General features: G+C 41.0%; 1 protein-coding gene across 1 annotated transcript in view; it reads right to left on the bottom strand.

Moving 5' to 3' along the window:
- The window catches only part of LOC141117509 (cathepsin K-like), a 59,898-nt gene extending 33,038 nt beyond the window's left edge, over positions 1-26,860 (bottom strand). The window contains exons 1-5 of the mRNA XM_073610407.1: positions 26,719-26,860; positions 25,381-25,529; positions 24,427-24,549; positions 7,102-7,254; positions 202-423 (exon numbers count right to left, since the gene is read on the bottom strand). Coding sequence (XP_073466508.1) covers positions 202-423; positions 7,102-7,254; positions 24,427-24,549; positions 25,381-25,512 — 630 coding nt within the window. The 5' untranslated portion in view covers positions 25,513-25,529; positions 26,719-26,860. The remainder of the gene's footprint in view (positions 1-201; positions 424-7,101; positions 7,255-24,426; positions 24,550-25,380; positions 25,530-26,718) is intronic.
- Between the last annotated feature and the right edge of the window lie 1,092 nt (positions 26,861-27,952).

The raw sequence follows: 27,952 nt of genomic DNA, 5'->3' as shown, positions 1-27,952 counted from the left end.
GGACATGGACCATTTTTTTTCACAATGGTTCACACCTGTGCATTCTGAGGTGTTACAACGCAGGTGCACTGCAGTGTGCCGCCTAGATTAATTGAGGAGCCGATTTAAAACAAATGGCACTGTAATGTGTGTTTTAGGTGATGTTCTTTAGAAACATCTTTCAGAGGAGCGTGATAGTATTTCATGACTCTGTTTTGTTACCTTTCCTCGATATGGGTATGAGGATTCTAGTGCAAGTCCATAATTAATGACGTATTCAAAGGCCAATTCCATCCATCCACCCCGACATCCATGGGTTCCATAGCTCCTGCTGCAATCCACAAGCTCCTGTTCGCTCAGTGACTGCAACTTTCCTGTCTTCAGCTTCATCTGGCATTCTAGAGAGCCTGTTACACTGAAAGCCCAGCAAGAGCCGCAACGCCCCTGCAAATATGTACAATGCTGAACATGAGATACATTGTGATTATACAATGTTTATAGGGTCATAGGACACCAACTAAAGGAACAGTAGTAATGCAAATCATTATAGATTTTTCTGCAAAATTACTAGAAGTATCATCTAGAAGTATCATCCATACAAATGTAGCCGTGTGCTGCCGCCGGCTATGTGTGAGGAATGGGCTGTTAATTCTTGTGCCTGCTATCCTCCTTCACTTTCTCCAGCTGGCTGCCTTACTACTTCTGCCCCCCTCCATTGCTGTCTGTCCTGGATTGCAGTGACAATTGGAGATCAGAGCTTACAGCCACAAGGGATCATGGGATATGCAGTCCTTCCCGCATCACGGGAAGCATGTCGCCCAAAAAAAGTTCAGGAGCTTCTTTTGGGCAACATGCTTCCCGTGATGCGGATTGCCGCGATTGCAGCGCGTTTTCTCGCACTGTGATTTGAGGTGTCATTCAATTAATGATATTTCAAATGCGAGTTCCGCGATTTGTCATTCGCACATTGGTGCTGTCAAATCAGATTCCTATGGCTAACAGACCGCCAAGCGTTCAGGACAAGGTTCACACTGTACCAGGACTGGTGAGTGGATTCAGTTGTGTTTATGCTCCCATTGTTAGTGACCCAATACAGCCAGAGACTGTCCTTTTTTCCCTAATAGAACAAAAGTAGTTTACTGCATGCAGTCTTAAAGAGACTGTAATACGTGCATCACTGTACAGCTTGGGCCCCACCGTTAGCCAGCTGAAGAAGCAAGTCAGGCACCATATACTGAACAGTAACTTTGTTGTGGCAACCAGATCCCAAGAGTATATATATGTATATTGTATATTTATACAGTATCTCACAAAAGTGAGTGCACCCCTCAAATTTTTGTAAATATTTTATTATATCTTTTCATGTGACAACACTGAAAAAATGACACTTTGCTACGATGTAAAGTAGTGAGTGTACAGCTTGTATAACAGTGTAAATTTGCTGTCCCCTCAAAATAACTCAACACGCAGCCATAAATGTCTAAACCACTGGCAACAAAAGTGAGTACACCCCTAAGTGAAAATGTCCAAATTGGGCCCAATTAGCCATTTTCCCTCCCCGGTGTCATGTGACTTGTTACAAGGTCTCAGGTGTGAATGGGGAGCAGTTGTGTTAAATTTGGTGTTATTACTCTCACTCTCTCATACTGGTCACTGGAAGTTCAACATGGCACCTCATGGCAAAGAACTCTCTGAGAATCTGAAAAAAAGAATTGTTGCTCTACATAAAGATGGCCTAGGCTATAAGAAGATTGCCAAGACGCTGAAACTGAGCTGCAGCATGGTGGTAAAGACCATACAGCGGTTTAACAGGACAGGTTCCACTCAGAACAGGCCTCGCCATGGTCGACCAAAGAAGATGAGTTCACGTGCTCAGCATCATATCCAGAGGTTGTCTTAGGGAAATAGACATATGAGTGCTGCCAGCGTTGCTGCAGAGGTTGAGGGGTGGGGGGTCAGCCTGTCAGTGCTCAGACCATACACCGCAAACTGCATCAAATTGGTCTGCATGGCTGTCGTCCCAGAAGGAAGCCTCTTCTAAAGATGAAGCACAAGAAAGCCTGCAGATAGTTTGCTGAAGACAAGCAGACTAAGGATATGGATTACTGGAACCATGTTCTGTGGTCTGATGAGACCAAGATAAACTTATTTGGTTCAGATGGTGTCAAGCGTGTGTGGCAGCAACCAGGTGAAGAGTACACAGACAAGTGTGTCTTGTCTACAGTCAAGCATGGTGGCGGGAGTATCATGGTCTGGGGCTGCATTAGTGCTGCTGGCACTGGGGAGCTACAGTTCATTGAGGCAACCATGAATGCCAACATGTACTGTGACATAGTTATGTAGCGCTGGTAGATTTTTAATCTACTGCTGATAGGTAAATTTAGTGGGTTATCTGTTCATACATAGTCAGATTTGCCTCTGTTCCAGCTCGGCTGAGTTGCATGTAATTTCACACTGTGCCTGTGGGTGTCGTTGTTACTATGGGCCAGTGTTGGAAAGGCAACACGTTGAAGTGTATAAGTGCTCCTCTGTCCCGGAGATAACTCGGTGGAGGTGGTCCTCCGAGTTGCATTCTGGGAGAGGGTATTTATGGGACAGACGCCATGTTTCGGGGTTTTTTTTCCGTCCACCTGCTGGCCCTCCTGGCCGACAGGTATGCGCTAAGAGTACTACCTCGTGGTCCTCTGATCTGGAGGCCCACAGCGCTGCGGCTTGTGGGTGGGCCCAGAGGCTTGTCTGGGGCCTACCACAGCAGCAGAGGAATGGTCCTGAGCTGTCTATCCTGTGTGAAGAAGCTGGACAACTGAGAAGATCCCAGGGGAGGACCCGTCATGGAAGGATCATGCAGAGTGCTGGTCTGGAGAGGGGCCTGGTGACTCAGTTGGAGGACGTATCCTAAAGTAATCCTACCGCATAGTACTGCCGGGTTGGCTTAAAGGTCTGAGTGCTGTGTTTCGTTGTTCATCGTAAACCAATACATCCTGTGGCAGAGGATCGTACGGGTTTTGTTTCAATCAAGTCTGTGGCAGAGACTTTTGTTCGTGCTGCGTACTGGCTGCTAGGTTAGTGAGAGAAACCTATCCAGGCGGGCAAAGATTCAACTCTACAGAGAGAGTATATTCCGCTACAAGTTTTCAATCCCTAATGCTACCCAAAGAACATTAAGAAAAGGTATTTGATCTTCCCTGCAACTTTCCTTCAACCTCTTTCCTGCTACTTCCTTCAATTTACGTTTATTAAAGCATTGGAAAAGATATTCAAGTGTCCGGTGCCTACATCGTTTATGGTAAACTCAACGGGACCCTAGACCCGGTTCTGCTGAAATAAAGGTAAAGAAGGTGACGGTAACAGCCCGCTTAAACCAGCAGCTCCACCGAGAGTTATTGCTACAGTTACATAGTTAGTCAGGTTGAAAAAAGACACAAGTCTTTCCAGTTCAACCATAAAAAAAAAAAAAAAAATAGTAATAATAAATAAAATAAAAAATAAAAATATAATATATACTCAATTCTATACCAACAGTTGATCCAGAGGAAGGCAAAAAACCCCAGAAGAGCACGCTCCAATTTGCTACAGCAGGGGAAAAAAATTCCTTCCTGATCCCACGAGAGGCAATCGGATTTTCCCTGGATCAACTTTACCTATAAATGTTAGTACCCAGTTATTTTATGTGCATTTAGGAAAGTATCTAGGCCTTTCTTAACCTCTCCAGATCCGGGCCATTGCCAAATGACGGCAACAGCGCGGATCTACATTGCCGGGGCTACGTCTATTGACGTCGTCCCATGCATGAGCGGCCTGCGGTTCCTAAAAGCGGAAGTTCCATTTTTGTGTGGAACTCCGCTTTAATACAAGAAAGGACTTTGCTCGCTTTGGAAACCGCAGCTTGGCATTGCATGCTATTATTGAGCTTATGATCTACCAAAACCCCCAGATCCTTCTCCACCACGGATTCCCCCAGTTGTACTCAACCTAACATGTATGATGCATGCATATTCTTAGCCCCCAAGTGCATAACTTTACATTTCTCAACATTAAACCTCATCTGCCACACAGTCGCCAAAATTAGACAGTGCATTGAGGTTGCCTTGTAAAATTGGAGACATCCTGTAAGGACGTTATTCCACTGCATAGCTTGGTGTCATCTGCAAAGATAGAAATGTTACTTTTGATCCCAGACCCAATATCATTTATAAAGATATTAAAAAGTAAGGGTCCCACCACTGAACCTTGGGGTACACCACTGATAACCCTAGACCATTCAGAGTAAGAATCATTAACCACTACTCTCTGAATTCTGTCTTTTAGCCAGTTTTCCATTTACAAACTGATATTTCCAAGCCTGTAGACTTTACCTTACACATGAGCCGCGTGTGGGGAACTGTATCGAATGCTTTTGCAAAATCCAAGTATACCACGTCCACAGCCACCCCTCTGTCCAAGGTTTTACTTACCTCTTCATAAAAAGAAATCAGGTTTGTCTGACAACTTCTGTCTTTCATGAATCCATGCTGTCTGTTGCTTAAAATGTTTTTTTCCAGCAAGAACTCGTTTATGTGGTCTTTTATTAAACTCTCCATTATCTTCCTGACTATACAAGTTAAACTAACAGGTCTATAGTTACTTGGTAAAGACTTTGATCCCTTTTTAAATATAGGCACCACGTTCGCCCTGCGCCAATCTAGTGACATTTTAAAGCAGAACATGATCCCCTCCCTTTAGAGACTGGGCCGCAGGGCAGTATTCCAACATGATAACGACCCCAAACACACCTCCAAGATGACCACTGCCTTGCTAAAGAAGATGAGGGTAAAGGAGATGGACTGGCCAAGCATATCTCCAGACCTAAACCCTATTAAGCATCTGTGGGGCATCCTCAAATGGAAGGTGGAGGAGCGCAAGGTCTCTAACATCCACCAGCTCCGTGATGGCATCATGGAGGAGTGGAAGAGGACTCCAGTGGCAACCTGTGAAGCTCTGGTGAACTCCATGCTCAAGAGGGTTAAGGCAGTGCTGGAAAATAATGATGGCCACACAAAATATTGACACTTTGGGCCCAATTTGGACATTTTCACTTAGGGGTGTACTCACTTCTGTTGCAAACGGTTTAGACATTAATGGCTGTGTGTTGAGTTATTTTGAGGGGACAGCAAATTTACACTGTTATACAAGCTGTACAATCACTACTTTACATTGTAGCAAAGTGTCATTTCTTCAGTGTTGTCACATGAAAAGATAGAAGAAAATATTTACAAAAATGTGAGGGGTGTACTCACTTTTGTGAGATACTGTGTATATATATATATATATATATATATATATATATATATACATACATATATATATATATATATATATATATATATATATATATATATATATATATATATATATACAGTTCACTTTGATACAACTGCTAGTGATTTACTGCATAAGAGGTACTGTAAGACTCTTCTATTTATGTTGTTCATGATTCAAATGGTTCACTGTTTAATGCTGCTCCTTTACCAGTGCTGCTGATACCAGTTAGATCTAGCTTAGGGTCACTGTGATCGGAAAAACTGACATATCTTAGTGTGGGGTACATGTCAGTGCATTCAAATGGACTATTTACCTACTTACTGTCCTTGTGCACTGTTTTTTTTATTTTTGCCTTGCAATAATATACTTATTTTATTTACAGTCAAGTAGTTTGGTGTCTAATTCCATATGGTTATGATAGATAGACAAGGGCATAGCAAGGACAGATCATGAATGGATGGGGTGTCTCAGCCAATAGGCAGGGGTTTCTTTAGGCCCTTGGCCTGCTGGGAGAGCCTATTTATTTGGGTGGAGTCAGGTGATCGTGGTTCTGTGCCACCTGGACGGCTGTCTAGGTGGATATGTGTTATTTCGCCCTGCCCTGCCCCTGCTGGGCAAGAAGCCTGAGGCCTATCCCGGGGGCACCTGGCTGCTAGGCTGCCTGAGGCCTATCCAGGAGCAGGAGAAGCAGCGTAGGGTTAGGACTGCAGGATTGGAGTCCAACCGAGTTGGACGGGGAACCAGTTGTGGTCAGAAGTAAAGGGGAAGCAGTCGCCACTAAGGGACCATCCACCTTATTACCGGAGACTACAGTGAGTAAGCTTGAGCAAATACCAGAGCAGTATTCTCACCAGCTGGGGACGGTGAAGAAGTGGGAAAGCATCAGCGAGTGCCAAGGCAGGGACCCAGCAGGTTAGCGGGGGTGACGCTTGAGGAGTATACAGTTGGATAGCTGTAGAAAAGCTCAGGAGATCCATCGACGATTGAGATCTGGAAGTCTAGTGAGAGACTGGGAGCTCAGTGATTGAAGACCTACAGTGGGATACTGTGAGATAAGAAACGGACTGTTCTGTTTTACCAAGTTATTTACTACTACCTTTAGTAACTGTTACAAGTTCAGTGTCATAGGAGACAGTGATCCTAATTTTACAGACGTGGAATCTGGCTGGAGGCCTTTCCCTGTATAGCTGTCTTCCTATAGTGTTTTGGAGTCTGCCAATTAACATTGCATCTACCTAAGGGTGTCCTGGCCCTAACCCGCTGTCCCACAGTTCTTGTTAAGAGACAATAAATCTCTTGTTCGCATTCAAAAAATGAATGGCGCCCATCATTTCATCTTGTATTATACCCACCATGCCTGGTAACCCACTTTTACAAGGAAGGATGTCAGCTCTCCCTAACTCTGGAGGTCACCATGGAGACTCTGCTACATATACACAGTCTGAAAAGGTGTAGGTGGGAGGCACTGGATCCAAAATTGGTTTAATTTCTCATTGCGAACATAAGTCCTTTCTGTAAAGCACAACAACTCTCTAACACAAAGGGGACTCAAAGGCCATAAGGAAAGGACATTCCATATCCCTACAAAAGTGTTGGCTTCTTGTCTTTGGACTTCTATGCTGAAATAAGTACTCTTGGAATCCTGAACCAATGGTGTTATGCTCTTGTTTTCCATATACCTTCCACAGTAATATACAACAGTGTGTTTTAAGGAGAAGTACAAGTGACTGGGACCTTATGGTAGGATTAGGACTTTATGTAGGATTATGAAGTGGGTACAACTCTAGTTTGAAGTGGAAAACTTCTGTAAATGTGACATACCTGGCTCTTCACATTTGTGACACAGCCTTTCTTTCTCCAGTCAATTGAAGACGGAAGGTTAACATCCCATTTAGCTAATTCACCTGTGGAATTCAATTCTGCGACCTCAGGAGCCCTAAAGCCCGTCATTGTGGCCACCACTTCCTCCGATGTCTGGAATAAAAAGATGAGAATAACTACAACAATATTCTTGACCTGTCCACCGTTATAAGAGGGTACCATACCAAGCTCCAGGGTTAGGAGGCTTTTCAACACTGACCACCAATGGCTACCATTTTTGCTGTCTTGGTTTATTTTCCGACCATTATTATTATGTTTTATTACTGAAAATAATTTTGTCATATAGGAGGAGGTAGATGCTAAAGTGGCACTAAACTCTGGTTACCTGACACCAGGACACACAGTTTGGCACATTGAACCCCCTGATCACCTCCCAATTAATACTTTCATGCCCCATCAGTGTAACCTAAGTACAGTGTACAGATTTTTTAGTGATCACTGTACTGGTGTCACTTGTGACGCTAAATAGCATCACCGACAATTAGACATGTGCAGGATGAAAAAATGTGTTTAGTTTCGTTTCGATTCGTTATTTAACTAAATTCATTTAGTTAAATTAGTTGCATTAGTTACATTCGTTTTTGGGATTCGTTTAGTTTCGTATTCGAATTCGAAAAAATTCTACCGCATTCGAAAAAAACTATCAAAGCCGAAAAAATTCTACCACATTCGAAAAAAAACTATCAAATTGGAAAAAAATTCTACCGCATTCGAAAAAAGCTATCAAATGCGAAAAAATTCTACTGCATTTGAAAAAAACTATCAAATTCGAAAAAATTCTACCGCATTCAAAAAAAAACTATCAAATTCGAAAAAATTCTACCACATTCGAAAAAATTTGACCGAATTTGAAAAAGTAAACTATATATAACCATTTTGCGAAATTCGAATTTCATATAGAATGAAATCGAATTCCAATAGAATTCCAATCTTTCTATTCAAATTCAAATTCATTCTGTACCAAATTCCAATTCCGGAAGATGTTTTTTATATATATATATATATATATATATATATATATATATATATATATATATATATATTTTTTTTTTTTTTTTTTTCCTATTCTGTTCTATTGTTTTTTCTATTCTAGTCTTTTCTATTAGAATTCGATTTCATTCTATTTCTATATAACCATTTTCCGAAATTTGAATTTCGCATAGAATAAATTTGCATTCAAATAGAAAAGATTAGAATAAAATAGAAAGCAATAGAAAAACAATAGAGCAGAATAGAGTAAAATACAATATATGTTTTTCTAGCTGATTCTTTTCTATTATTTTCTTTTCTATTCTAATCTTTTTTATTCAAATTCGATTTAATTCTATATAATATTCGAATTTCTAGTCTATTCTTTTCTATTCAAATTTTTTCTATTCTAATTCAAATTCATTCTATACCAAATTTGATCTTCATAGAATGAATTTGAATTGGAATAGAAAAGACTATTATAGAATAGAAACTAATAGAAAAGAAAAGAAAAAGAAAATCGATTTCTATTGTTTTCAGATTCGATTCGAATTTGTTTTCAAATTCGATTATGTTTTTGAATTCAATTCGAATATGTTTTCAAATTCAATTCGAATTTTTTTTCCGAATTCGAATACGTTTTCAAATTCGATTCGAATTTGTTCTTTTTTTCAGATTCGTTTAAATTCATTACTTTTGTAATTCAGAAATTCGGATGCATCCGAATTTCCGAATAATGAAAAATTCGTCCAAATTTCGATTCAGAACGAACCGAAATGCACATGTCTACCGGCAATTAGCGTTAGTCCCAGATAGGTTTAGGGTACCCGCCATAGATGGCTAGTTAGCGTCAGCGTCAGTTAGTGTCAGTCTTATATAGCGTCTGGGTCCCGCCACATATTCCCTAATAAAGTTTTAACCCCCTGATTGCCATCCAGTTAATGCTTTCACTTCCTGTCACAGTGTCATTAGTACAGTGTACAGATCTTATTTCTGATCACTGTATTAGTGTCACGGGTGATGCTAGTCAGCGTTAGCGTCAGTTAGCGTCAATCCCAGACAGCGTCAGATTGCCCACCACATATTCACTAAGAAAAGTTAACACTTTGATTGCCAGTAACACTAATACACAGACACACACGAAACACCTCCATTACTAGCATAATCTGAATGGATCTATATCTTTGATCAGATCAGAACTATACTAGCGTCTCCAGTAGTATGGTGTTCCCAAAAATGCAGCGTTAGCAGGATCAGCGCCGAAACCTGCCATCACCTGCATTCAGCCATCCCCCCCAAACAAGTGCAGTATCAGTAGATCACTGTCACTTCCAATACAGAGCACACAAAACCGCAGAATCAGCAAAGTCTGGCCTGATCTCTACTAGCACTAGCAGTTACATTTTTTTGTAGTGGTTCAAACAGTCACTGACAACCAGGTGCTTTTTTACCTGTGATTTACACTAGGTACTTATAAATTTGTTGGCGAAAGCATATATGCCGGGTGGACAGAGGGTGGATCACTCCTATGCTTCGGCATATATTTTTTTTCTCTTTTCTTGGCAGAGATTTCTTCATCCACATCGATCAATGTGAGTGGAGGAATCTGTACAAAAAAAAAACTTAAATTGCATGTATGCCTATCATTAGAAGTGGGTAGATGCAGGGCGGTATGTTATTGGTGGGCATACCACACAGGCATAGACATCATCTTGGTATCTTTTTTCAGCTGTTGGTCGGCTTTCATGTAAAAGCAATCCTAGCGGCTAATTAGTCGCTAGACTGCTTTTACAAGCAGTGGGAGGGGACAGCCCCCCCCGTCGCCTTTCATGGTTTTCTCGAGCTCTCCTGTGCCACCGGGGAACCCGCAAATGCAGCCGGTGGTTCCGCCAGCTGACCATAGGGCTGATCGAAGACCAGAAGGTATCCAATTATCTCTATGGCCTAAGAAACTGGAAACTACGAGCATTTCATCACTTCAGTTTCACCCGATATAAACAGCACCGTTTCCATAAAGGGAAAGCATCTTATCACACTGATCTTGGTGTGGTCAGATGCTTTAAGGGCAGAGGAGAGAGCTAGAGTCTAATAGACCCCAAGTTTTTCAAAAGAGTACCTTTCACTACCTATTGCTATCATAGGGGATATTTACTTTCCCTGTGATAACAATGAAAGTGATAAAAAAATAAAAATGAAAGGGACAGTGTAAAAATAAAATAAAAAAGCAAAATAAATAATAAAAAAATAAAAATAAAAAAACATGAACGCAAGCATCAGTGTCGTATGTAAACAGCAACTGCACCATGCATGTGAGGTACCTCAGATGGGGACAGTAATTCTAGTAGTAGACCTCCTGTGATAACCTGTAAAGGCTTTTAAAGGCTTTTAAAAATGTATGTATGCCACTTTACGGGAGTGCAAAATTTTAAAGCATGTCATCTTTGGTATCTATGTACTTGGCATAGGATCATCTTTTATACTATACCAAACATTTGGGTAATATAGTGTGTTTTTGTGCATTAAAATTCAAAAAAGTGAAACATTTAATAAAAAAGATTTTGCAAAAAAAAAAATTCAAAAAAGTTTTTTTTTTCGTTTGAAAAATCGCTGTGCAAATACTGTGTGAAAAAAAAATTGCAACACCCACCATTTTATTCTGTAGGGCCTCTGCTTTAAAAAAATATATACTGTTTTGGGGTTCAAAGTAATTTTATAGCAGACTGATAGCATAACAATTTGTCAGTTTTAATCATGGATTGACTAATTTCATTAACCAAATTCTCTTAAACCATTTACAGTAAAAATTTGTTTAAAAATAATTATAACATTTTCGGTATTAGTGTAAATCCACTACAAGATGAGAACAAGGATACCCCAGCTTTACCCACAGCTGAATGCTATGTGGATTTAGAAGATCAACAAGATTTGTCAAGAGAGATTACTAGCAGCAGCTTTATTTACAGCCCTTTTTATTTTATTTTTTTAATTATTTATTTTTTACACAGATCATATTACATTTCATTAAAAAAAATATATATATCTTCTCTCTGTAATATCTCTTTAACACTGTCATCTATCTATATTAACATATTACATTAACATTATATGCTATGTGACCCGTGTTATCCATTATGACCAGCTCAATAACAAAATATGACTCCCTTTTTTTCTACTCCCCTTTTCTTCTTTCCCCCAAACATGAGAACCTCATTTGTGAGTCTGCTGGAACTCTGTCCAAGTGGAACTGGTCTAAGTGGAGAGGTAAAACCAGAGTGGTGACCTTGAGTGGAGAGTGAACAAGTCTTGCTTTTTGATTGCTGGGTTGCATTTTTAGGTTCTTTTGGGGGCTTTTCCTTGTAGCTTTTTAACACCTTTTTCTGACACTTTTTAAACAGCTAGTTTTTTTTTTCCTTGCTTCCTTCAGCCTACTAATTAAGGGGAGTGTTTAATTGCTCACGGGTGCTTGAGGCCTATATAACCTTGTGTAGAACTCATATTGAGCCTGCTCATTTGTGAGTCTGCTGAAACTCTGTCCAAGTGGAACTGGTCTAAGTGGTGAGTTAAAACCAGGGTGGAGACCTTGAGTGGAGAGTGAACAAGTCTTGCTTTTTGATTGCTGGGTTGCATTTTTAGGTTCTTTTTGGGGCTTTTCCTTGTAGCTTTTTAACACCCTTTTCTGACACTTTTTAAACAGCTATTTTTTTTTTCTTTGCTTCCTTCAGCCTACTAATTAAGGGGAGTGTTTAATTGCTCACAGGTGCTTGAGGCCTATATAACCTTGTGTATAACTCATATTGAGCCTGCTCATTTGTGAGTCTGCTGGAACTCTGTCCAAGTGGAACTGGTCTAAGTGGTGATTTAAAACCAGAGTTTAAAACAGGAGATTATGACAGGGGTCATAGTACCTGTGTAGTGTGAGTACCTGAGTGTAATCTGAGTAGTGTGTGTGGATCGTTAGTATTTCTGTATTGTGTACTGTATACTTGTGTATTGTGGGTGCACGTAGGTCTGCGAGTGGTCTGCGAGTGCACGTAGGTCTGCGAGTACCTGTGTATTGTCTTGAGTATTAGTTGTTAGGTTGAGTCAGTTGAGTAGCTAGTTGTTAGGTAATTTGGACACGATATCCCCAATCCTCATTAGATTTAATAAGTACGATGCCCGGCGGGTGTGGAGGAGGTGACTCTTTGTACATCTTACAGCATGTATGCGTTCCTTGATCATCTGATCGAGGGTGAATACTGCTGTGCAAAATGTAAGCGCATTGTTTCCCTGGAAGCCCAGGTTCTGAATCTGGGGAAGCAACTGTCAGCATTGAGAAGTCCCTCCATACTAAAAGAGAGCCAGGAACGTACACGGCAGGTGCCAGAAGGGGCCAGCACAGAGGCGGGTGGAGACAAAGAGGTGCAGGCGCTAGCAAAGAGTAGATGGGTGACAGTCAGGAAGGGTAGAGGGGGAAGTGCCAGGGAGGCCGATCCAAGGCTGGAACATCCCAATAAGTACGCTCCATTGAGTGACATTGGTGAAACCAGTCAGAGACCAGCACTGCTGGAGCTGAGGGACTCTCCTAGCTGCCAGGGGAAGAACTCCTCCAGTGAAAGTGGGGGGGAAGCCAAGGGAAAGGAAAGACAGATTTTGGTGGTAGGGGAAGGGGACTCAATTCTTAGGACAGAGAGGGCAATCTGTAACAAAGACCTGAAGCGCCAGTATGTTGTCTATCGGGCGCTCGGGTTCGGCACATCACAGATCTGGTGAACAGATTACTGGGAGGGGCTGGGGAAGACCCAGCTGTCATGGTGCACGTTGGCTCTATTGACAAAGTCAGAGGCAGATGGAGTGTCCTAAAGAACAATTTTAGGGACTTAGGAGCTAAATTGAGGAAAAGGACCTCCAAGGTAGTATTCTCAGTAATACTACGGGTACATTGAGACACACCAGAAAGGCACAGGGAGATTAGGGAAGTAAACAAGTGGCTGAAGAGCTGGTGTAGTAAGGAGGGGTTTGGGTTCCTGGAGGACTGGGCCGACCATAGAAGGGACGGACTGCACCTAAATGAGAGGGTGCAGATCAGCTGGGAATGAAGATGGCCAAAAAGTTAGAGGGGTTTTTAAACTAGGTGATGGGGGGAGGGTGCAGAGGTAGAGATAGTCAGTCAGCGCGGAACATATTCCAGAGGGCAGCATTGGGGGCATTAGTGGTAGGTTGACCAAAGCACAAAAACCCAAGGTAAGTATAGTAGCAAGTCCTAGTTGCAATCTCGGAACTCCCAATACAAGGATAAGGTCTAAACTACGTGGCATGTTCACCAATGCCAGGAGGGCAAGATGGGTGAACTAGAGATACTGTTGTGCGAGGAGGATTTGGATTTTGTGGGAATTTCAGAGACCTGGTTCAACAGCTCTCATGATTGGCTGGCAAACATTCAAGGGTATACCCTTTATCGCAAGGATAGAGAGGGTAAAAAAAGGGGAGGGGCATGCCTATATATCAAGAATAATGTACAAGTGAATGTGAGAGATGACATCACTAAGGGAGCTAGGGAGGAGGTGGAATCCCTATGGGTAGAGCTCCAAAGGGATGAAGCTAAGGGGAAAATAATACTGGGAGTATGCTATAGGCCCCCTATCCTGAGGGAGGAAGTGGACAGATCTCCTATCACAATCTGGATTGGCAGCAAGGATGGGAAGTGTTATCATAATGGGGGATAATAATTATCCAGACATAGACTGGGCGGAGGAAACCGCGCATGCATCTAAGGCTCGCCAGTTCCTTAATGTCTTGCAGGACAATTTTATGGGTCAGATGGTAGATGCACCAACTTGAAATAAAGTATTACTGGATCTATTGATTACCGACAATACAGACCTGATCACGGATGTGGAAATACGGGGCAATTTAGGTAACAGCGATCACAGGTCAATTCGTTTCAGTATAGATCACACAAATAGGAAACATAAAGGGAATACAAAGACACTGAATTTCAAAATAGCCAACTTCCCTAAACTACGAACCTTGCTAGAAGGCATAAACTGGGATAAAATCTTAGGAACAAAGAACACGGAGGAGAGATGGGTTTGCTTTAAGAGCATATTAAATAAGGGCATTAGCCAATGCATCCCATTGGGTAATAAATTTAAAAGAGCGAACAAAAGTCCTGGATGGCTTAACTCCAATGTAAAAATGCATATAAAAGCAAAGGAGATTGCCTTCAAAAAATACAGGGTTGAGGGATCATCATCAGCATTCAGACTTTATAAAGAATGCAACAAGAAATGTAAGGGTGCAATAAGAACAGCTAAGATAGAACATGAAAGACACATAGCAGAGGAGAACAAAAAAAATCCCAAGAAATTCTTTAAGTATGTAAACAGTAAAAAAGTGAGGACAGACCATATTGGCCCCATAAAGAATGAGGAAGGACATCTGGTTACAAAGGATGGGGAGATGGCGTAAGTATTGAATTTATTCTTCTCCTCAGTCTTCACGAGGGAATCGGGGGGCTTCAGTAACCCTAACTGCAGTGTTTATCCTCATGACACATCACAGGAAGCACCTCCATGGTTAACAGAGGACAGAATTAAAATTAGACTTGAGAAACTTAACATTAATAAATCACCGGGACCAGATGGCTTGCACCCGAGGGTACTTGGGGAACTCAAGTGATTGCCAGACCGCTGTTCCTAATTTTTACAGACAGTCTACTGACTGGAATGGTAACAGCTGGAGGAAAGCCAATGTAGCACCAATATTTAAAAAGGGCCCAAAATACATCCCTGGGAATTACAGACCAGTTAGCCTAACATCAATAGTATGTAAACTCTTGGAGGGGATGATAAGGGACTATATACAAGATTTTAGTAATGAGAATGACATCATTAGCAGTAATCAGCATGGATTCATGAAGAATCATTCTTGCCAAACCAATCTACTAACCTTCTATGAGGAGGTGAGTTGCCAGCTAGATAAAGGAAGGCCCGTAGACGTGGTGTATCTGGATTTTGCAAAAGCATTTCCCCATAAACATTTACTGTACAAAATAAGGTCCGTTGGCATGGACCATAGGGTGAGTGCATGGATTGAAAACTGGCTACAAGGGAGAGTTCAGAGGGTGGTGATAAATGGGGAGTACTCGGAATGGTCAGGGGTGGGTAGTGGGGTCAACCAGGGCTCTGTGCTGGGACCAATCCTGCTTAATTTGTTCATAAACGACCTGGAGGATGGGGTAAACAGTTCAATCTCTGTATTTGTAGACGATACTAAGCTAAGCAGGGCAATAACTTCTCCGCAGGATGTGGAAACCTTGCAAAAAGATCCGAACAAATTAATGGGGTGGGCAACTACATGGCAAATGAGGTTCAATGTAGAAAAATGTAAAATAATGCATTTGGGTGGCAAAAATATGACTGCAATCTATACACTGGGGGGAGAACCTCCGGGGGAATCTAGGATGGAAAAGGACCTGGGGGTCCTGGTAGATGATAGGCTCAGCAATGGCATGCTAACAAAGCAAACAGAATATTGGCATGCATTAAAAAGGGGATCAACTCCAGAGATAAAACCATAATTCTCCCGCTCTACAAGACTCTGGTCCGCCCGCACCTAGAGTATGCTGTCCAGTTCTGGGCACCAGTCCTCAGGAAGGATGTACTGGAATTGGAGAGAGTACAAAGAAGGGCAACAAAGCTAATAAAGGGTCTGGGGGATATTAGTTATGAGGAAAGGTTGCGAGCACTGAACTTATTCTCTCTGGAGAAGAGACGCTTGAGAGGGGATATGATTTCAATATACAAATACTGGTGACCCCACAATAGGAATAAAACTTTTTTGCAGAAGAGAGTCTAACAAGACTCGTGGCCACTCATTAAAATTAGAAGAAAAGAGGTTTAACCTTAAACTACGTAGAGGGCTCTTTACTGTAAGAGCGGCAAGGATGTGGAATTCCCTTCCACAGGCTGTGGTCTCAGCGGGGGGCATTGTTAGTTTCAAGAAACTATTAGATAACTGACCACAACATACAGGGATATACAATGTAATACTGACATATAATCACACACACAGGTTGGACTTGTGTCTTTTTTCAACCTCACCTACTATATAACTATGTTTATATATAAAAAAAAACAAATTATCCTTCTCTCTCCCCCTACCTTCCCCTCCCAGCTGCCTGAACAAACATTTCTACCCTCCATCACATCCTTCCCGATGTATAAGGGGCCCATATCTTCCGATATTTCTCATCTTGTTCTTTTAACATTATGAGATTCTCCATTTGTTGTATTTCTGCAATTCTAGCAAACCACTGGGCTCTAGATGGGGAGATTTCACTCTTCCACAAAACAGGGATACACGCCTTCACTGCTGTGAGAAGATGTTTCAACAATTAATTTGTAAATTTTTTTATAGACATAGGGACATCGTTCAGCAAAAAAAGCTGCTGGTCTTTCTCCAAGAGACACACCTGTAACTTCTTTAACAGTTTCTTCAACCATTTTCCAAAACTCCAAAACTTGATTTTCACACATTCCCAAAAAATGTGCAACATAGTGCCCTCCACCTCATGACACCGCCAGCATAGATCTGAGACCTGGGGAAACATTCGGTGCAATACCATCGGTGTTCTATACCATCTAGTAAGGATTTTATATCCTCCCTCCTGATATCTACTCATCACTGAGGACTTATGAGTAGACAGTAAAATCCTATTCTTCTGCCTTTGGGAGAATATAATCCCCAAATCTCTTTCCCATGCATGGATAAAATTAAGGTCTTGTGGTGCCTCCAATCCTGTCAGGACAGCGTGAAAATATGACAGGGAATGTCTCAATATCTCCCCATCTAGGCATATCTGCTCAAAACCTGATGGTACCCATACTTCCGGATATATATTTGACTTTGATCGACTAAAGGCCCCTAATTGCATTGCCCTAAAAAAATCCAGTTCTGGTGCTATCCCACCTTCAATCTCGCTTCTTGTCATTAAGCGATTATCTAATGAGAAATGTATAATCCTATTTTTACCACTTCGCCGTATGGCATCAAATCCCAAATCTGTCAAGCCAGGCTGAAAAGCCGACATGCCCAGAACTGGGACCATAGGGCTCGGGTATACTGACATAGTTGTATTTCTAAAAATCTTTTTATTGTTCTTAGAGTTGCGCCTACCGTTGGTTGTCTCCTCACTGCTATTGGAATACCGGTTTCCGAGACCCATACCAATCCCTCCAGGGGAATATCAATCGTCGCCTGATCATTTGTACCCATGGTTTCCTCTTGTCGATCACACACCAATCCACCACTCTAGCCAGATATGAAACTTAATGATATCTAACTGGGGCCGGAAAACTAATCCCTCCTTTTTCTTTAGGAAGCAATAAAATGGCTCTCCATACTGTTCCTGGTTTCCCAGCCCAGATAAACCTCAGGAACCTTGGAGACCTCGGAGATCTCTTAAAAAACTTGGGGGGATCTTAATTGGAAGGGTTTGCAACAAATACAGAAGCCTTGGCATCACATTTGTCTTTATAACATTTGTCCTCCCAAACCATGTAAAAACTTCCTTATCCCATCTCTGGAAATCTAGTTTAAACTGTCTCACCATAGGGGCATAATTAAGTTCAAATATCTTGGTCAAATTCTTCAGTATTTAAGTCCCTAGATAGCTTATATGAGATTCTGTCCATCTAAAATCAAACTGCCTAGTTATCTAATGTAGTAGGGATGCATTCATTCCCACCCCCATTGCTTCTGATTTACTATAATTCACTTTAAAATTTGCTATTCCCCCATATTAATGTAACTCCGACAAAAGGGATGGAAGGTAAAAAACTGGGGAAGTTATAAAAAAAAAATTAAATCATCGGCATACGCCACAAGCTTATTATGCTCTTTCTCTTTTGTTATACCCCTAATGTTTGGATTAGCCCATATCTTCCTTAAAAAAGGTTCCATTATAAGAATAAAAATAATGGGTGACAGTGGGCATCCCTGGCGTGTGCCATTTTGAATGGAAAAAGGCTCTGAGATTCTATCATTAATCCTGACTCTGGCATTTGGAACTGAATATAAATTTGTAAACCAACTCAACATTCCATCCCCCAGACCGATGTGTTATATAGTGGCCCTAAGAAACATCCAGTCAACCCTATCAAATGCTTCTTCCGCATCTGCGGATATAAGTACTAAGGGTTTATGCTGACTTTGTTAGAAATGAATAGCACTCACTACCCTCTGCGTGTTCTCTTTCCCCTCCCTGCCAGAGGTAAACCCCACTTGATCTGGATGTATCAAAAAGGGGATATGATCAGCTAATCTGGTAGCACAAATCTTTGTAAAAACGTTTAAATCAACATTTAACAAAGATATCGGGCGATAACTAGAGCATTGAGATGGATCTTTCCCCTCTTTCAGGATTACTGTTATTTGTGCTAACAATGTTTCTGTCTGTATTTTCTGCCCCTCACGTAGTGAGTTATAAGCTGCTATGAATCTTGGAGCCAGTTTCTCGGCGAAAGACTTATAGTACAACAGGGTATACCCATCTGGGCCTGGTGCTTTACCCAATTTCAAAAGTTTTAATGCTCTCAAGAACTCTTCAACTGTAATTGGTACATCCAAATCTCGAGCTATCTCCTCAGTCACCCTTGGCATGCCTGAAGTTCACAGATATTCCATTGCCGCTTCCCATTTACTTTGTTTCCTTTTCGGCAGAGAGTGTCCCCTCCAGTTGATATAGACCCTCATAATACTGCTTAAAAGCCTGTGCAATTGTCTGTGAGGAGCTAACCATCTCATCTCTCTGTGTTTTAATACGCACACTATGGTTCCGTACACTAGTTTCTCTAAGGGCATTTGCTAACATACTGTTTGGCTTATTCCCAAATTCATAAAATGTCTGCCTACAGCGTTTTACCTTGGCTTTTGCCTTATCGATAAGTAGTAAATTTAGCTCCTCACGTAGGCCGCCTAATTTCTCCTCTATTTGTTGTGCCTGGGATTTTTTATGTACCAATTCCAGTTCCCGAATACTTTTAAGCTGCAATTCAATCTGTTCATTGAGCTTCCTTTTCCTATGTGCACCCAAGGAGATAAGAACACCTCTCATCACACACTTATGTGTTTCCCACAGGCAAAAATGAGTTACTTCCCCTGTCTCATTTGTTGAGAAAAAGGAGTCCAGTTCCTGACTTAGTTTTTGCTCGTATTCCCTTTCTTTTAAAAGGGTCTCATTAATCTTCCAATGCCACTCTCGGGCATCTAATTCCCCTATTTCCACCACACAATTTGTCGGTGCATGATCTGACAAAGTAAATGATCCAATAGCAGCTCTCATCAGGGATGTGATTGCATTTTGAGATATAAAAATATAATCAATTCTGGTGTACGTCTTATATTTTGCCGAAAAAAAAGTATAATCCCTGTCCTGTACATGAACAGTCCTCCAAGTATCTATCAATTGCAGCACCTGTAGAAGTTCCTTTTACTCTTCGTAATTTCTCATATGATACATAAGAAGAGCCCTTAGATGTGTTTAAAATGGGGTCCACATTAAGATCTCCACCTATCACTAAGGTTCCCTCCCTATGTTGATTAACTAACTGGAGAGAGGTCTCTGGAGAAGTGATCTGATCCTCATTTGGTAAATATATATTTACTAATGTGACCTTTTGCTTTTGGAGCTTAGAATAATAAATTACCCATTACAGGACATACCTTCCAACTAGCCACTCCTCCCCATGTACACATGTCGGCCTACAGGCTAACACAGACTGTGCTCTTGTTCTCCAGGCTCTGATGAAGAGGTTACCCTCGAAACGCGTCAGCCTATTTTAAATACTTGCCTCAACATGGACATATCCCAATTTTAACTTTTTAGTGCATATTTTGTCACCTGTTTTTAAGAAACGTAGTATTTGTATTATTTATATGTTTGTATTCCATTTGACATGAATAAACCAAACATGTTTTGATGTAAGCGGTTGATCACACGCCCTCCATCCACCTTCTTCTACACGACCTTCTGCTGCCCTATGGTTCCTTTTACAATAAGGAGACGTCCCTCATCTGTAATTACCTTAGATTCTTTCCATGGTGTCTGCTTTGATAAAACAGTGGATACCCCACTTGACTTAGAGGTCCGAGATGCACTATGATACATTGTCGGGAATCTGATTTTTCTTTTTTTTTTTTTTTTTTTTTTTTTAGTCTTGGTATTTTATAACTTCTAAAATGTGTCTCCTGTAGAAAAATAATTTGTGATCTCAATCTTCCCAGTTCAGCCAGGAGCCTAAACCATTTCTCTGGGGTATTCAACCCCTTAACATTATATGATGTATTACCCTAGTCATTTCTGCGGTCAGCTGTGAGCGGAGGAGCAAGGGAAGACCGAGAGGAGGAGAAAGGAAAAAAAAAATATAAAACCCCTTCCTTAACCACTTCAGCCCCGGAAGGATTCACCCCTTCTTGACCAGAGCACTTTTTGCGATTCGGCACTGACAATTGCGCGGTCGTACGACGTGGCTCCGAAACAAAATTTGCATCCTTTTTTTTCCCACAAATAGAGCTTTCTTTTGGTGGTATTTGATAATCTCTGCGATTTTTATTTTTTGCGCCATAAACAAAATAAGAGCGACAATTTTGAAAAAAAACGCATTATTTTTTACATTTTGCTATAATAATTATCCCCCAAAAATATATAAAAAAACATTTTTTTTCCTCAGTTTAGGCCGATCCGTATTCTTCTACATATTTTTGGTAAAAAAAAATCGCAATAAGCGTTTATTGATTTGTTTGCGCAAAAGTTATAGCGCTTACAAAATAGGGGATAGTTTTATGGCATTTTTATTAATAATTTTTTTTTTACTAGTAATGGCGGCGATCAGTGATTTTTATTGTGACTTTGATGTTATGTCAGACATTTTTGACACATTTTTGGGACCATTGTCATTTATACAGCAATCAATGCTATAAAAATGCATTGATTCCTGTAGAAATGACACTGGCAGTGAATGGGTTAACCACTAGGGGGCGGGGAGGGGTTAAGTGTGTCCTAGGGGAGTGATTTCTAACTGTCATGGGGATGGGCTGTGTGTGTGATGTCACTGATCTCTGCTCCGATGACAGGGAGCAGAGATCGAGTGACACTTGTCACTAGGCAGAACAGGGAGATGCTGTTTACAACGGCATCTCCCTGTTCGTCCTCTCCGTGAGGCGATCGCGGGTATGCCCGCGGCGATCGAGTCCGCGGGACCTGCGACCCGATTCACGGGGATCGCGGCAGGCTTGCGCACCCCCGGCGGCGCTCGCGCACATGGCGGCACATTCAAAGTAACGTACGGATACGTTACTTTGCGCAGCCGTGCCATTCTGCCAACATAAATGTACAGAAGCCGGTCGGGAACCGGTTAAGAGGGTAACCTTTTTGGGACTGTCAGCTATCCTCAAAGGGGAAAAAAAAATATATATATAAAACCTCTTCCTTAAGAGGGTAGCCTTTTCAGGACCATCAGCTATCCTTGAAAAGGCTTGGTCTTCAAGTGGTTAGAAGTGTGGGTGATGTGTGGCATAAGATTCTAATGTTGGGCATAAAATGCCAGGACAGTTCAAACCCCCCCCCCCCCCCCCCCAATGACCTCTTTTTGGAAAGTAGACCCTCCAAGTTATTTGCTGAGAGTCATGTTGAGTCCATGGAATATTTTGTTTTGCTACAAGTTTCGGGAAAACGGCAACAAAAATGTTCTTTTTTTTTTTTTACACAAAGTTGTAATTATATATTGCTCACATATGCCATGGGTATATGTGGAATTACACCCAAAAATACATTCTGCTGCATCTGGGATACCACATGTGTGAGACTTTTTGAGAGCCTAGCCGTGTACGGGTGTCGAAAATCAATCATCACCTTCAGGATTTCAAAGGGCGTAAATTGCTCATTTCACTTCCTCACTACCTATTACAGTTTCAGAGGCCTTGAAATGTGAAGCTAGCACAAACACCCCCCCCCCAAATGACCCCTTTTCAGAAAGTAGACACCCCAAGGTATTTGCTAAGAGGCATGTGAGTATTTTTCAGATCTCATTTATTGCCACAATTTTTTAGAAAATGAAGACAGAGAAAATTGAGTACTGTCCGTGATACTTTTTTTTATTTGCACTAACATACAATTTTTCAGGACAAGCTTTCGGGGTATGTCCCCTTCTTCAAGGTCCAAGCACTGACTGCTTGGACCTTGAAGAAGGGGACATACCCGAAAGCTTGTCCTGAAAAATTGTATGTTAGTGCAAATAAAAAAAGTATCACGGACAGTACTCAATTTTCTCTGTCACAATTGCACTAATACGGCTACAACAAATCAAGTATGTTAGAAAATGAAGAAAGAAAAGGAAAGTTTATATTTTCTTTTCTTTTTTTCAATTTTCAAAACTTTGTGACAAAAATACGAGATCTGAAAAATACTCACCATACCTCTTAGAGAATACCTTAGGGTGTCTACTTCACGAAAAGGGGGTCATTTGGGGGGGGGGGGGTGTTATGTTCTATCTCGACATTTCAGGGCCTCAAACTGTGATAGGTAGTGAGGAAGTGAAATGAGCAATTTACGCACCTCAAGAAATAAGATAGGCAGTCATAAACTATAAGCTGTGTAAATTATACCATAGTCTGATGATGTTATAACTTTTGCGCAAACCAATAAATATACGCTTATTGAAACATTTTTTTACCCAAGACATGTAGCTGAATACATTTTGACCTAAATGTATGACAAAAATTTAGTTTATTGAATATTTGTTTTAAGAAAAAGAAAATTTCATTCTTTTTAAAAAATTTTTTATGTTTATATCGCAAAAAATAAAAATCCCAGTGGTGATAATATACCACCAAAAGAAAGCTCTATTTGTGGGAAAAAAAAGGACGCAGATTTCGTTTGGGTTCAGCATTGCATGAGCGTGCAATTGCCAGTTAAAGCAGCGCAGTGCCAAATTGCTAAAAGTGCTCTGGTTGGTAAGGGGGGGTAAAACCTTCCGGGGCTGCAGAGCAGCTCCAAGGCACCCTAATATTTCTGCAGTCCTAACTCTTGTAAATTTATGAGAGCCTCCACAGTGGAAGCACATGCATTCTAATTGATAGGCAGAGGTCAGGTGAGTCTGGAGGTAGCCCATCCCTCCTTAAAGGCAGAAGAGCGCACTGGACACCCAGCACATAGCACAATGGCAGCAAAGGTGTCCAGTGCATCCCCTCACCAATATTACATCAGTAACAAACAACTGGCCACTGCCCCCACCTATAACTGGCCTTCACAGAAAGCACTTGAAAGGGCAACACATGCAAAACAAAACTAAAGAAAATTCCCAGCTCAACTTACCGACCAATCTGCTACCAACAAAATTATTCTGTCTAACAGTTTGGGTGATCTACAACTCCTGTTTTTAACACTGGCATAGCTCCCAACTGTCCCTGATTTCGAGGGACTGTCCTGATTTGGAGCAATGTCCCTCTGTCCCTCATTCCTCCTCATTTGTCCCTCATTTTGGTCTGATCTATATAGATGTATATAAAATGCACTTTTTATCCATCAAAAGGTGTTTTCCAGCACTAAACCTGATTTCTAAATTGCTGCATTTGTAAATGCCAAAAGCCAATATAAAGGAATAGTAGTGGTAAAAAAAGCACTTGTGGGTTTAACCAATCTTGTTTTTAGTACAATTCTCCTTTAAGGGGGCGTGGCAAGGGGTGTATCCTATGCCTACATACTTTTGCTGATAGGTGTCCCTCATTCCCATCTCAAAAAGTTGTGAGGTGTGCAGAGGGGGTTGTTTTTTTTTTAAAAAACAAAAAGTACACTTAAAAGCTGAACTCCAGTCTATTATTCAGTCTTGTGCAGTCAGGCTACTCTTTGAACTAAAATGCCTTACTCTGATTTCCCTGCTCACTGTGAGCATCTCACAATGTGCATTCGAAGTTGCAGCAAGTCAGATAGAACATGCCTCATTTTCTGCCTGGAGGACGTCCAGCATCACCTAGCTCTTTGATATTTGCATAAAACCTCCCAATAATTGTATCAGTCCTGAGGGCTCTTGGGAGGAGTACTGAGGCAGGGTGCTGTGATTATCAGGAAGCTATGTACAGCACCCTGCTGGCCCCTTCCACCGGCCATAATCTGCCTGCATTGAATAGAGAAGCAAAAAGGCCCAGTGAGGATTTCACTCTAAAAGAACTAAAATATACAGTGAAAATGGAAAAATTTGTAAAAATGTATTTTCATTTCAAATACTTAAAAGCATACATTTGGAGACATGTTCTTACCATGTCTGCCAGATGGTTCATTCCAACCTCATAAGTGTGAAGCCCCAGGCTGTACTCCAGATTGTGAATGGTGACAAATTTCACACTATCTTCCCAGATATTCCGTCTTTCCATCTCTTCCATCTATAATGTTAGGAAATGGATATCATCATTACAACTTCAAAACATCCAGGATTGACATAAAACAAATGCAGACTCATATATAAATGTCTTTTATACTATTCCCAGGTATTATTTCAGTTTTTTTTTCTGGTGGGGAGATAATGGAATCATCAAAATGTATACAAGCCATCTAAAAGTAAGCATTACACAAACAGACTTCTGTAAAATCAACCTATAACATTTGTTATGAATCAAAACTGTGCAGAATCACATATATATACCTGATTCTGCACTTCCTGGTAGGGGGCACGCGTGCATGCTCCCAGCACGCCACTTATGCGGGTGCTGGGCAATGGATGTTTGCTGGCAAAGTGAAAATAAAAAAGGTTTTGGTTTTAGATCCATGTAATACAGTAAAAGCATTCAAAACAGGAATTCATTTTAAAGGAATGTATATATAATGTTACATGTATTAACACACACAGTTATCAGAGTACAGTGTTTCTATGAGAGTAGTCCTTTAGTTATCCTAAGTGGTTGGCAATATTAAAACATTGCTTCAATAAGACTTCACCATTTTATAGAAAACTGAATTTGCGTCACTGCCCTTTTTATACCATTGCTGCTTGTTCTACTAATTTGTCTGTTTCAATATTTTAATTGAAGGTAACATACAAATAGGTAACAATACAGCCACAAGCCCTTGATGGTAACACAGATGCAGCTTGCAATGTTCTACTAATTTTTTACAGAGTAATCAATGCATTTTATAAATAAGGACAAGATGGTTAAATGCTAAAATGGTATAAAAACAAACACCAAATAAAGATCCTCATTGGCATTATATATTACCGCATTCATGTAGACTTTCTGGTTTTGTAGAACCCATAGCTTCCAGTGGTAATCCAGAGTGGGATCAGGACCGCCATAAACAGACATTATAATATTGAGCAAGCATGCAAGTCTGGTTACAGGGGAGCCCATTATCTTACAATGTCAACCTGTTAAAAAAAAATATTTATTTAACATGTAAGTATTTTACAGGTTTATACCAATTACTTTGTCTATAGCAATACTCCAAGGAAACTGCTGTACTAAAAAGTCACTAACGTTTAAAGCCAAAAGCCTCTACACCAGACTTTTTCAAGTAGGGTTCCTCCAGAGGCTGGTAAAATACTAATTATAAACAGGAGTTCCCTGATACGGAAAGTAATTTCAAGGGTTCCTCTGTGTTGAAGAGGTTGAGAAAGGCTGGTGTACACTATTTGTCCAACTGCTCCTCCTCAAAAACTCCACTCCCCTGTCTTCCAACATTCTGTTCTTTCCTGATTCTCTTCCCACCTATTTAATGCTAATTCAGTGTTAGGGTCTGCAGGGGTCTTTTAAGGCTCTTTCCTTGGTTTCCTTCTATTCTCTATATGCACCTCATTCCCTGGTCAATTGATAACCTCCCATGGCTTCAAATTACATCTCTATGCCCACAATATCCAAATCTATCTTTTTACTCCTCAGATCTCTCCTTCAGCATTACTGATTTACGAATTCAGTGTGGATGTCACACCAGTTTCTAAAGCTCAATATTTCCAAATTAGAGCTCATGATATTTCCTCCCTGTGCGCCTCCCATGTCTTTTCTGCCAAAATCTTTAACACAATTATTAGCCCCTCTCCTCATGCCAGGTTGCTAAGTGTAATCCTGGACTCTGACCTGCCCTTTTAGACCCATATCTAATGACTGTCCAAATCTTGCTGCCATCACCTTTGTAATATTTCCAAAATAGATCATTCTTAACCAATGGCACCACCAGGCAACTAATTAACTTCCTTGTTACAACTCCCTCTTTATTGCTGCTCTCTAGCTCCCTTGTCACTTTCTGCCATGCTTGCCTCCAGGACTTCTTCAGAGCCTCTCCCATCTTCTGGAACTCCCTACTTCAATCAATCCAGCTATCTCCTAGTCAGTCTGCCTTTAAGCAACTCATAAATACTCATCTCTTCTTAAAAGCTTCAGAAGATGGGTCTTTTAGTGTAGGGACAAGGGCATATTCCAATATAAAACAACATACTTTAAAACACAGTAATTGTTGATCCAGCAAGACAGTACTATACATGTTATGGTTAGTAGTACTGGCTTGAAAACAGAGTGTCCCTGGACACCATTAAAATGCTGACAGTTATTGTTACTACTCACCAAGACAGGTTTATTCAGAGCTGCCGGTGTCTGAATGGTAAAGTTTGAGGGCTATTTATGCTTTATGTATTCCGCAAAGCCACAATTCGTGTAGTCACTTCCCCATACAAAACTACCAGACTCTGGCACGTGAATTGATCAATGATGGGAGTTTCCCGAAGAATGCAGAACTTCTGTTCAGACTTTCGCAATTATCACTTGTTGGAAGACACCAATGGTCACCCAACCAAAAGTCAGAATGACTATCAGTGTAAAGTATCAAAGTTATGCTACAAGCACCTAGAAAGTCTAATTCTGCATCCTGAAAATCTTCATAGGATCAGTTATATACAATATATCAGCAAAGGTTTTTAGACGCCTGATCATCATACCTATAAAAACATTTTGAACATTCCAAAACCATGGGAAGTTGGCCCATTTTTTGTCTCTATAACAGCCTCCAATTTGGGAATGGCACTTTGTGCCAGTTCAGTCAAAAGAGCTATGTGAGCTCTGGTACTATTATTGGAGGGGAAGGCCTTGGTGACAAATGGTTTTCAAATTCATCCCAAATGTCTTTAATAGTGTAAAGCCTCGTACACACGGTTCAATTGTTTGAAGGGGATTGTCTGTTGACAGACTGTTGTCCTAAATTCTTACCATTAGTACACTCCTTTAGACACTTGTTTTCCAATTTTCGGGCAACAAATGTTGGATGGCCGGCTTTTAAATTTTCGGCGGACAACGGCTCCATGTCTGATTTCCGTACGGTCAGTACACAAATCCGTTGCACAAAAGTCAAAAGTACAAACACGCATGCTCGGAATCCATGCTCACCAAACACGAAATTAGCCGAAGGGGTCCAAAGGGTCACGCTCAAGAGCTGAAATTCCTCGTAGTACGTCACTACGTTCATGTTTGTGGCACGATAATTGTGTAACGTTAGTATGCAAGACAAGATCCTGGCACACACCCTTTTGACAAAAATTAGACGCTTGGTTGGCCAACAATCGTACCGTGTGTACGAGGCTTTAAGCTCTGGGTGTAGGTGAGGCCTTGAACAAGGTACGCACAGGGTCTTGGCGCTGTATTCGTTTTATAGTGGCAGTTTAGAGCTGTAGTTTACAATAGAAGAATGTTATGGCACACTGTTAAACAAGACAGTATCAACACAGTCCACTGTTATATGGGTGGCAGTAGTGTTATCAAAGGATGGCTTCTGTAGTAGGGGTGGCAGTATATTCTAAAACCAGTG

The sequence above is a fragment of the Aquarana catesbeiana genome, linkage group LG13 (assembly GCF_042186555.1).
Source record: "Aquarana catesbeiana isolate 2022-GZ linkage group LG13, ASM4218655v1, whole genome shotgun sequence".
NCBI classification, from domain to species: Eukaryota; Metazoa; Chordata; class Amphibia; order Anura; family Ranidae; genus Aquarana; species Aquarana catesbeiana.
Note: the sequence above shows the minus strand (reverse complement) of the source record. Positions and strands in the feature narration are given on the sequence as shown.